Consider the following 12,254-nt stretch of genomic DNA (forward strand, 5'->3'; position numbering starts at 1 on the left):
ATAAAATTACAACAAAATACACAATATAGAAAATTTAAAATTATTTTTAGAAAGACCATTACTGTAAATGCTCACTGTGTACATATCTCTACTGCAATTTTTGTGCTTTTTATGTCTATAAAATGTATTTTTATCTAAATAATAAATTGTTTTTGTTGTCTATTAAGTTTTATGTGAAGCCATTTGAAAAAAATTAAATATCTAATTCAGACAGTACTCAAGACATGGTACATCATAATCCTGACTTACTAATTATAAACCTTTGTGCGGAAAATGGTGATAAATCAGGAACATATTGCTTCCAACATTATATGTCATAATTAGCCCGTTTTCCCAAAGATTAATTATTTCCCCTCTATTTTCCAAACATTTTTGTATAAATAATAAAAATTAAACGGTTATATCTCTACTCCCCAATTATACTGCTTTATTAAACCTGTGCACTAAACAACATTGTACTACTGATAATGGTTCACATTTCTTACCAAGGCTCCAATTTGATTTTATTGTGGGGTGGGGAAGGGGGCTGAAATCCAGTAATTGAAATGATAACGGATTTCAAAGATAGAATATAAAGCAGGGACCGCATGTATACCAAAAAAGTAAAGTTTTTAAATTTTCCTGAACTGATCCCATATGAAACAAAGGGTTACTTTCTAAGTACTTCTACTCTCGTTATTTAGGTACAATTGTATACACATTGTAAATTTCCAGTATATCAATATTGAATAAGCCTGATTCATGCATGTTATTTATAGAAATCATTTTTGACAACAACCGCTAATAGAGTTGTCCTGTACATTTTAATGTAAAAGTTATTGGCAAATAAAACAGAATTTCGCGACAATAAAAACATTTTTGTAGTGCATAAGTCACGTATGACTATTGTTTTCTAAGCTGGCTTATATGTGTAAGTTGGGATGATCAGATAAGTTTGTTTATTTTATCATTACAAACCTGTTTTCCTCTGGTATCGATAAATATATTTCTCCTTCCTGTAAACACAGCACTAATTTATATTGATTTTTATGACACAGACATTTCAAACTGTTATTGCTATATTCTAGTTGACTTATACGTATTCCTACAACGTAAGAGGTTGGAATTCCGTTCCTCCATACCCCAACCTCTTACTTCCGAGCGTCATATTGCATAACGCTCGTTCCGACGTTCTTTGAAATCGGCAGAATTAAAGTAAACTATTTACCATTTAAAACGTTTTATACAGTTACCATAATACGGTAGAAGGTGACTAAACTGAAGAAAAACAAATGACCTACCTGATTAGAAAATCCAGCAATCCTGGAAACCCTTTGTAAATGCAGTTAAAATGAATTCATATTCGGTTTTTAGCTTTTTGAGTGTGTAATTCTGGTTGATAAAATTACGAATTTTAAAATTTGCGAAACGAACATATCAAATTAAACAACGAATTGCCTTTACCAACTCCAAGTTCGTTTTGTTAAAAATATATTGTATTCCGTAAAATTAGTGACCTAATTCAAAATTGCTGGTCATTTTGACAACTGTCCTTATTACAAATGTTTTCTAGGTATTTAACAAATATTTAGGATTTTTATGGCTCGATTTCCAGTAGGTGAAAGTTCTTTTATGTGAATAAAAGACTTAAAATGTTTTAAAACACTTGTTAAGGTAATTCCCATTTGCGGTGCATGCTTTCAGCGTGTCAGATGCTATTTTTCATTTTAACAAACTCGTGTTTATACTATGCAGGACAATACATGAAAAAGAAATGGATTTCATCTTCAATTTGGTTTGTACTGCATGACTTGCAAATTCTGTTATTTACAGGGATATTTTCATACCGCCCTCTCTCAATTGCAAGAGAGTGGACACTTATTCTGAATTTACAGATTGTAAATCTGTGATTTGTATTTACGAGCATCTACGTAAGATGGTTTATGGTTTTTAACTTTAAAATTTTATTTAAAAATAGAAGTTTTCTGCTTTCTTTTAAACTGTTGTGTTGAGTTTGAGTACCCTGATCAATGATTCTTTGTTTTATGAAGGTTATGTTACATGTAAGAAGATTTGTATTTGATAATAGGAAACCAAATCCTCGTCATTGATTCATATATGTACTGTAACCAGCCAATTGTTATTTGGGGAAATATTAATATAGATTGCATTTACAGGTGTATTATTGGAAGTAAAATATGTTTCAAGAATTTAATTGCCTGGGCTATTATTTTAACTATAAGGGGATGTCTGTTGAGTTCTGCTAAGCATGTAACTGAAGTTGCCCTGCTGTGAACTTCAAGAATCTCTTTTATTAATTCGATGTTCAACGGGCTCTGTATCTTTAGATTTGCTACCAGTACCCCAAATTTCACAACCGTAAGAATAATGGGTTGATTTGCATATCAAATAGTTTCCAAGTAGTGCGCATTGATTACCCAATCCTACATATTTCTGTACTTAGAACCATGCCTTGCGACATTTTTCCATTAATATTGTGCTGGAGGTGTTCAAATTACCAGTATATTTTATGTTTACATCTACATAACAAAATGATTTTACTGTTTCGGGACAATTTTCGTTTAATTTAAAATTATTCAAAAAGGATTTTCCGTTGTAGTTAAAAACTATAAATTTAGACTTATGCTGGTTAACCTCTAGTTTCAACGAAACACAGAATTTATTCCATATATTGAGAGAGTTTAGAAGACAATTTTTGGTGCTATATAACAGTACACAACAATGAATAGGTATTCATGTATTGCCAATTATAATTGGAACGACCTTCATTAAGGTTGGAAGTCATTGATGTACAGATTGAATAGAATGTTTCCCCTTGTTTTACTCCGGGGGATAAACTTCTCACTCAAACCTTGTATAAATTTTAGTCTACAAGAGGGATTATGATACATTAAGAAACCGAAGAGGAATTTTTTTTATCTCGACAATGGACTTAATTATAAATATATAATCTGTAGTTCTAGATTTTTCTTTAAATCCAATTTAATTTTAATTCTATCTAATAAAACTTTGTTGAAAAAATTTCCTAAAATAGATGTTAGGGAAATTCCTCTAAAATTAGGTGAGATGGACTCGTCCCCTTTTTTGTGAATTTTCATTCCATAGTTTTCAAAATTGTCCATTTATGAAAATCACATTAAATAGTTTACATACGGGCTCTATAAGTTCGTCTATACCCTATTTAATAATTTCATATGTTATTAGGTCTGGCTGTCGATTTCCCATTTTTAATAGTTTTAACAGCTTTTAATATTTCATCTTTCCTAAAATAATCACCATATTTTTGTTGGTTAGATTTCTTCTCTTTATCAGAAACTTTATTTGAACTAATTATTTTTTTTAAGGAACTGAGTTATGAAAATTATTATTTGGAATGTTCTCGGAGTGTTTATTAATTTTTTTCAAAGAAGTTAATAAAGTCTTCTGAGTTAAAAACTTAATCATTATAATTAATGGAACTTCTATTTAGTTAATTGTCAGTCCGTGTAAGAATCAAGCAGTAAGTGAAACATGGTTTGAAAAAAACACACAGGTTTTAAGGTATATCGTCCGGGACTTTTGAAAACGGCCGTTTTGAAGGAAAGACCGGTTTTCTGAGGGTCCGGTTTGGAGAAGTTTCACTGTATTTTTATCTGTTTTCTTTTGTTGTTCTTGACTGTTTTTTGTTTATGTGTTGCTTACCTCTGTAATACAATTTCATTTGTAATGACTGATATGTATGTCTGTATACCATTGTTTCAACAACGGTTTATCAGAATAAAGTATATGTATATATGTATATATATAAAGGTCTGAAAAATTCCCAAAGATGTTAGAACTGTCAAATTTGCGATTTGGTCGTTCCCTCCGCGGGACTCGAACTTGTACTGCTGTGACATCTATGGCAACACCGCCTGCACAAAGTCCAGCGCCCTTGAAATACACTGAAAATGAACGTTTCAAGGGCAGTTAACTCATTTTTCTAAGATTTTATTGAAAAATTTCTGAACAAATCCAGTGATGCTGATGATGCTGAGATCAAATAATGTTTTTTTTTAAATAAAGAAAGCGTCCTTGAGTAAAAGAGTAATCAGGGGAAATCATATGTCAGATCGGTGGGGTTTTGACATGCATGTTTCTGATAAAGGTTTTCACTGTTATATTAGAGTTTTCTCCAGTCTCAGTTAAAAATTAATTTTAAGTTTTATTGGTGCACTTTGAACATTAGCTTTGTACTTTTCGATTGCTTGATTGTCTAATATAAATTTTCCAGGGAAATAATCTAAGTTATCTTTATTTGTCTTTGTCTTGGAAACATGTAAATAGACAACAGTTGATTAAACAGTAGTCTGAGATGGTTGTCAAATATTTGACTATAAATTTTCCAATTCTTTGGAACACATTTGTTGAAACTTGGGTGTAGTCAACTAAACTACACCCATTATAAAGTTTTTTAAGTATGTTTCCCTAATTTTCGTCCGATTACAATTTTAAGACTTTTTTCTTTACATAGATATCACTACTGTCTGAAGATTGTTTATCCACTTTGTTTCGGGAGCTTTTGGTATCAACAAAATATTGTAGTTTCGGTCATTAGTTTTTTTTTTACAAATGAGTAAGGAATCCGGTTGTAACGTCGCAGTGGATGAACCAACCAAACGTCTCCGAGTCAAACAGACTATGACGTTTCTAATCCCGTCTCCAAGAGATCGCATTGCAGCGTTTGCCGCATTTTGTGTTCGGCAGCAATGGCTTTACTAACACAGAATCAAGGATCTTACACCATGACAGTCTTTGATCCAGACTATAAAAGTCCTCAGAAAGAACCGTAAGAATTAATCAAATAGCAAAAACAACATCAAAAAGCTATATATACTCGTTATATCATGATATTTTTTTGTTTTTACTTATTTTGACCTTATATATGTGTGTGAAAAATGTAAATCAGTTTTGAAATCAACAAAATTTCAATATCAACAGAGGTTGATGACCATATTTCGCTATCACAGATTGTTATTTCAACCTTTGAAAACGATACTTTTATTTCATTAAATGCATTCTTTTTTACTTGAAGGCTTTCCAGCACGAAGTTTTGGAGACGTTTCTCTGAAATGCGCGTTGAGGGATACAGTAGACATATTCATTTCTTTGAACCGAAATTGGGTGAATTTGAGACCGAGATAACACAGTTTACAGATCCATCAGGTACAATGTTCTGGTTTATCTTACTAATTTAACTTAGTGGTAAGAATACATGAGTCCATCTAAGTAATAAAAATCGATTTCTATTATAGTCAGTGTGGCCGGAATGCAAGAAATTATCTTATTAAAAAATTGATAGGCCCTTTTTACTCGGCGTTTCCATACATTGAAACCTCGAACTGGACGCATTTTTGTTTTAAAGTATTTTAACTAGAATACGATCGCCATCTATGACGTTGTATACCGGTATATATATTGCCAAAGAGATTTGAACCGGAAGCTCAGTGGATATTGGCCAGGAAGTTCTAATCGGAAGTACTCAGACTTTCTCATTATTACACAGGCAATGGTCGAGTAGTTCCGATAGCTAGGCCTCGGATTTCGGTTTGTGTGGAACTTTCGAAGCTTACGACGCTGGAAGTCTCCTCTGCAGACCTGATTTGAGCGAATATTAAATAGTTAACGTTTTGAAATTGTAAATTTACCCTTTGTGTAATTGCATTTGGTCTTGTTAAATTCAGGAATTTGATACGGATTACTAGCTTATTGCATTATATGTACATTAAAAATAGGGTATCCTTGGCACCAATTTTCTATGCAGTGCATTTTGACATCCTCGTATTATCTGCTCTTCCCATCAAATCCTGAAATGATGATTTTCAAGTCGCTAATATTGTTAGCGACTTCTTGCACTCGTAATTTTAGTACTTAACATTCGCATACGATTTACACAAATATGAAGTTACACGTCACGTAATGCTGCAGATCTTCGCCGTGTTTACCGCCATAACGTTGAGTTCTAGCTTCATACGAGATAAAAATGTACCTTTTTAGTATCATACACGTGTGTTCTACAATGTACGTGTGTTTCTTGCTGGTACGAGAACGGGAAGTTTACATGAAATGATCTTTTAGCTTTGAACATTACCGAGTTTTCGATTCAGGCACTGAGGCTTGTTACAAGACTATATAGGTCATATACATTAGCACGCCCCGATATTTATGAATATTCATTGCCAGCTGCTTAGTCTGGTTCGTAAACTGGTTCTCTAGTCAATATCATAAGCGACCCAAAGATCGCTACAACGTACCTTTGTTTTTAAACATATCATACACATGTTTACGCGTGTTTTTGTCTGTACAATGTATTAGAACGGGAAGTTTACATTATAAGATAAAATGATCGCTTAGCATTGAATTAATGTAATATTACCCACTTTCCGATTCAAACACAGTCGTTCGTTATAATTGACTATATAAAGGTCATATCTATTATGAGGACACCAATAGCTATATATAGCCAATGCCAGTTGTTTAATCTTGTTCCGGATGATTGAAAACATTCGGGTCATAACGGTTATGAAAGAGTGCACTATAATATCAAGGGAACCAAGATTTTAGCGGAAGTCACCAGATGTTAGAGCATATTGCATTTGTACCATTTCATTTCGGATGTTGAAAGCAAGCCAGAATCGGTATTAGAATGCAGATTCCACTAAAACTACTTGAACTCCCCATCGAGGTTCAAACAGAATTGTGTTGATTATTATTCTTTTCGCTTTCGCTTTCATATTTAAATAGATGTTAAGCTTTTATTTAGAATGGCTTTTAAGATGTACAATTCATTTATTTTTAGTTAGGTTAAACATTTTTATCAGGATTAGACTAAAGTTAACAAGCCCCCTTCTTTGAAAAAAATACCACGAATATTAATTAGCAACAGTAAAACACATATATTAGTATACGGAATTACATGAAACTTCTCCTGTAGAGAAAGCTTATAATACAAGAGAGTGGGGATAGGTTTGTATCATGTGAGAAGTGACTACGGAAGCCACCTACGACGTTAAAAGGAGTTTTGGATATTTGAAAAATAGGTGCATATTTTCAAATGTTTTTGAATTTTATTCACTGATCGTTATCAAAGAGTAAGAATCCCATTTATTTCTTTATCAGACAGACCAGTATCAAAGGGGCATCTAAGTAAATAATGAACAGCGTCCTTGAAGGGATGATCACTTTTGCATGTTACTATATTAATTCCTAGATAATCTGCCATGCGAGGACTACACCTGTTTCAAGAGACCATGCACTATACCCATTTCTCGTTTCCATTTGTTTACAGAGGAGGCTTGGAAAAAATCTGTTGAAGCTGAACTAGCTCGGGAGCGGGCTCAACTAGATCTTTTCAAGTCTTATAGAATGATATACGGAGAATTATCTGCCAAATTGAGAGAGTAAGTATTGATTTAATATATTTAAGTATTTGGTATTAGTACATCATCAGTGTGTCTTTAAATCGTCCGAAATATTCATAGATACACAAGATCAGATTCAGAAGTTCATATAAAATATAGCTGCACGTGTATTGTTCTGCTAAAAAAGACTATGCAATGGGACGGATCAAAGATGGAAGTTAAAGGGATTCAATTTACCAGCCAAGTACAGAAACAATTTTTGTAAACAAATCTTTATCAATTGCCCCATTGAAAGAATGCAGAATGTTTTACATTTTTACCTTAGTTTGTTAATCAATTTGTGCTTTGATTTTTCTGTTTTCATCCATGATTTGCCCAGTTTATAAAGGAAGCACGTCTGCTATGCCTCGTCTAGTTGAAGAGGTTTTGGAAAGAACAGTTATTCTCCCAATAGGTTTGTCGATTTTTACAAGCTTGGGAGATAATAAAGGTCTATTGCGTACCTCACATGGTTGCTGAATAATTGAGAGAACGATTCGGTGGATTTGAGATACCCTGGCGCTACAGAAATTCCATGGCTCACAAACCTCATTAGCTCGTCCTTAATATTGGGTCAAATGCAGTGTCCGTTTTTAATCGCTTTGTATTATGTGTGCTGCGTTGTTTTAGGTATGATGATAGAAGGAAGGAAGAAGACGAATCCTTTAATAAGATGAAACATGAACTTAAAGTACTTCAAGAAGAGTGCAGAAAATTAACAAAGAAGTTAAGAGAGGAGAAGATGGTACGAAAAATTATGGATTTATTTGAAAGTAAAGAAGTGTATAAATTTTGTTTTTGGAAGTTTGAACCCTTCTTGTACATTTGTATTATGGTTTATTTCATGTAACACTTAAAAACTAAAGCACAAGAATAATTTTGAGTTTATTTTTGGCGCGGTTTTACTTGCTCTGTCGGGAACCTCCAAACGGAATTGATCAAAGTTATACAAAATTATGCGTTCTATGTTTCACAATATAATTCTACTTTCAGCATTTAGGTGGAAAACTGAATCGCCTTGAAAATATGATCATGTCGTCTTCAGAGGGAACGAATGAAAAGGCGAATAAAGTCCTCAAAATTGCATGTAGCTATGAGAAAATGCGAAAGGAACGTGATACTAGATCTACCGATGTTGAACAGGTTGGTTTGTTTGTTTTAATCTGTTACTTTCATTTCGGATTTCATAATAGAAACTGCACGCGACGAAAGTTCATCAAAATTAAATAGAAGTAATTTTACTTTGTACGTGTTATTCAAAGTAACATGAAAATGAGCAATATATGGTAAGACACAAATTAAAATCGGTCTTACAATGAGAAAAACTGCATTTTGTTCTTACTGCTTGTTTCCTTATACAGAAATCGGACGCTGTTTTGAAAAAATACCAGGAAATAGAGAAAGAAAAGACCAACGCAATTTTTAACAAATGGAAGGATACGATTTCAAGCCTTGATAAAAGTTTACGGGAATTCAGAAAGTCTGTCCACCTTAATAAAGGGGGCTTAGTTAAAGCAACAGAAGTTGAAATTGACACCATTGTCGAAGTCGGAAAGACGAACAGACAGAAAACTACAAAGATTCAGTCATTCCAAGTAAGATAGTTGTAAAGATTGTATATTGTTGTTAATTTTTCAAACAGGCTGGTCAGACGTCGGTGATTCTAAGCTTATGAAATAAACGTGGACTATCATTACGAGGATTTCGTCCTCTATTCCAAATTTTGAACGCTAAATTGCTCAATTTTAATTTTGGCGAATTTTCACGAGTAAAAATATCAATCGCCTTCATTCTTTTTCTTAAATTTAAGTCATCTACATTGCACGCTGTTTTATAATTTACAGAGAGTAGTTGATCTGTTGCAAGCAAACGAAATTTGCTGGAATTACCTTGGAGTCGAGGAAGTAAATGATCTGCGTCAAGAACAAAATAAAACACCACACAGTCCTGAACAGGAACAAGATGAGCCTATAAAGGAAACACGTGAGGCTGAGACTGAAATCTCAGAACTACACATAGAAGATCAAACAAAAAACAGCAAAGAACAGAATGATAAAGAAATTGAAAATAACGAAAAAGAAACTCCAACAGAACAAGAAACAATAGTGAAGCCCTTTCATGATGAAGGTTTGTAGGGATTAAAATTTTATTATTAGTTTGGTGTATAAATTAAACAGTGTGATCTTCATCTGAATTTCGACAAGGTCGAATCATTTGTACTATTCGTAGGTAAAACATTTAAAACAACTCAAATACAGAAGCCTTTTTCTGTTACGGATTTTTCAGATGACTACACTGAAAGACCACTAAAGCCTATTAAACAGTCATGGTGTGAGAAAGACCATGAAAATGCGATTGAGGAAATTAGTCTTAAAGACTGTAAAGAAGCTAAAGCAAGAGCTAGGCCCAGACCACTTCCTCTGCCACCTAAAAGAACATCAAATGGAAATAGAACATCACAAACGACTAATGCAAGGTCAAATGACGAAGACACGAATCTCGCAAACATTTTACCTGGATCAACCAAACTTTCATGTGGATCTGCTCGACAGTTAACAGAATCAACCGATGTGTCCCAAGAGTCCTTCAATACAAAAATAAGATCGGGAGAGGCTTCACGTAGATCCGACAACAAAGTTACACAATCAGAAGCCCCAAGATCAGCTAGAGTGCCACATAAATCACACGAGGAGTCACAAGAAGTGCATAGCGTATCAATTAAATCAACTCAACAAAATGGTAAATTATTTTAGAATCAGAAGTTTATTTGTATTTTTATTGTATTATTGTAGCAAAGGTAACCTTCGTCTTCTCTTTTTAACACCACTTAGTTGACACACATTATAGAGAAGATGGAAGTAAAATGGAAGTATTATAATCATTGCATCAAGCATTTTATATTGTTTTTGCGTTGTTTTCCCTTATTAACTTAATTGATTGAAAACGAATTTTGTTCCTCTAGAAGCGACACACAGTAAGAAAATAGCTAACCATGTACTCTAGCATTACAGGCGTAACTTAAACACACATGCGCCCCGTGCAGGTCCGGGTGTTAAAAGAATATGCCCTGGAGCAGAGCTAAGCTTGTCGTAAAAGGCGACTAAATAGTGCTCAGAACCCTAGCCGGGGGCTAGGGCGCTCTGCCCACAGAGCAACTGGGATGTGTGCCCCAGGTGGTGGAATAGGGGTACCCCTGCCGTGTTACATGCTGGGGTTGTCAGGCTATAATACGGAAAACCTGACCGCAAACCATAGTTGTGCCCGTGTGTCCCATCCCTTTTTCATTTCATCATCATTTCATGTTCATTTTATCATCAATTTCATGTTCATCGTCTGAATATAGCTGAAATATTGCTGCTTGGCCGTTAAACCCCTAAAACCAAACAATTAAACACACATGCAATGTGCTGACCTTGGACCTCCAAAATCAATGTCATATGTCAATACGTATAACAAGAAAGTGACAGATGCATTTTTTTTGCTCATTGAAATAAAATTCGTTTTAAAAGTTTACTTACTCCTGTTTATAATATACGTTGTGATTTTCAGCAATCACAGACAGCCAACAACTACCTCGATTCAATCCGTACTCGGTAAAAATCAAGAAGTCCTTCAAAAAAGAAATGGATGGACAAATGGGCGTCAAGAAAGGTAGAGTTTATGATAAAAGATTTTCACATTTTTTTCAATTCTATATAGTCTTGTCGTTGAAATATTCTGAACTTGAAATATACTTTTGATTACAATTTGTAAAAGATAAGTGACACTATCTGTATGCTTTGATGTTACTATTAAGTGAAAAGTAGCCCATTGAAAAGGTAAAAATGGACTTAATACATAGTACAAATAAAACGTGATTAAACGATGAAATAGAGGCCTAAATGTTTGGTTCAATGACCTTTGTCAGGGGCGAATAGCACTGTCCGGGAAAAGACATCAACTGCTGAACTAGACTGAAAAATGACGCGAAGATATTGCTAACATTTTCAGTTAATTTATTTTGGTTTCTTATAGTTGGTATGATTATCTACATTACAATTTACATTTACCTATTTTCAATAGCTTTATGTTTCTTTTTTTGTCAGGAGAAAAAGTAAAAATCATTGGACGAGTGGAAGCCAATGGTTTCGTTATGGCTACAAAGAAAACAAAACTAGCAAAGAAGAAAAGTGGACTCATACCAGCCTACAGCTTTGACGCCCCATCTTAAAGTTATTAACCAACAAAAAATGATTCTCTTATTGCTGATTATCATCTTTATATCTTCCATTTCTTTATCACTTATCCCATTAGGTGTTTATTTATTTATTTTTTTTTTGCAATGTTCTTTCTTGTAATGCATGCTTTTTAGAACTTTTAGAAATGCTACTGTATAAACATAAGTTTTAATCTTTTCACTACACTTTTACAGCATTAATCTGCTATATCTCATTTGTTCTCACTTTTTCGATATTTATTTGTTGTAAATAAATATGCATAAAATTATTGCAATCTTGAACATTTTGTTTGATACTTCGGCAAAGACAATTTATCTACATTGTTCATTCTTGGATGTATGCAGAGCGAGCTCTTTAAACTGCAAATGACATAGGCAGGAATGTATTTAGAAATATTGACCAATTGAAATTCCAAGTCTAAACAAGAAGATAGAAGAAATTATGGTATGACAAGGCGAGGCAAGCTTAAGTTAACACATGGTGATCTTCAAGATCTACTGTTCGACAAGAGCTTACCTCTTATCAATAAATACCATATGATGTTCTCAAAGAAGGGTCCAATATTACTTAATTTAAATTACATGTTTTCCGATTGGCTCATTTTCTACTGATTATGAGA

The 12,254-nt window shown here is 33.5% G+C and overlaps 1 protein-coding gene across 2 annotated transcripts; it reads left to right on the plus strand.

The window, feature by feature from the left end:
• The first annotated feature begins 4,688 nt into the window (after window positions 1-4,688).
• LOC148630069 (uncharacterized) lies at window positions 4,689-11,903 on the plus strand. Of its 2 annotated transcripts, XM_088564797.1 has the most exons (10): window positions 4,689-4,807; window positions 5,054-5,184; window positions 7,307-7,418; window positions 8,049-8,163; window positions 8,412-8,561; window positions 8,780-9,013; window positions 9,263-9,545; window positions 9,705-10,157; window positions 10,968-11,069; window positions 11,504-11,903. In XM_088564797.1, the coding sequence occupies exons 1-10, from the start codon at window positions 4,728-4,730 to the stop codon at window positions 11,626-11,628; spliced, it is 1,785 nt and encodes a 594-aa protein (XP_088420923.1). In that variant the 5' UTR covers window positions 4,689-4,727; the 3' UTR covers window positions 11,629-11,903. The 2 variants fall into 2 exon arrangements, with proteins under 2 accessions (XP_088420923.1, XP_088420924.1); XM_088564798.1 differs by lacking the exons at window positions 4,689-4,807; window positions 5,054-5,184 and adding an exon at window positions 6,566-6,656.
• The last annotated feature ends 351 nt before the right edge of the window (window positions 11,904-12,254 follow it).

Source organism: Perna viridis, chromosome 1, assembly GCF_037379345.1.
Source record: "Perna viridis isolate PV_CMFRI_1.1 ecotype Kerala chromosome 1, ASM3737934v1, whole genome shotgun sequence".
In the NCBI taxonomy this organism is placed as follows: domain Eukaryota; kingdom Metazoa; phylum Mollusca; class Bivalvia; order Mytilida; family Mytilidae; genus Perna; species Perna viridis.

Excerpts from the sequence above, each read along its gene's own strand:
- LOC148630069 (XM_088564797.1), top strand. The coding sequence starts at position 4,728 with ATGGCTTTACTAACACAGAATCAAGGATCTTACACCATGACAGTCTTT. Across the intron at positions 4,808-5,053 it reads AAAAGTCCTCAGAAAGAACC|GCTTTCCAGCACGAAGTTTT; the intron begins GTAAGAATTAAT and ends TTTTACTTGAAG. Across the intron at positions 9,546-9,704 it reads GAAGCCCTTTCATGATGAAG|ATGACTACACTGAAAGACCA; the intron begins GTTTGTAGGGAT and ends CGGATTTTTCAG.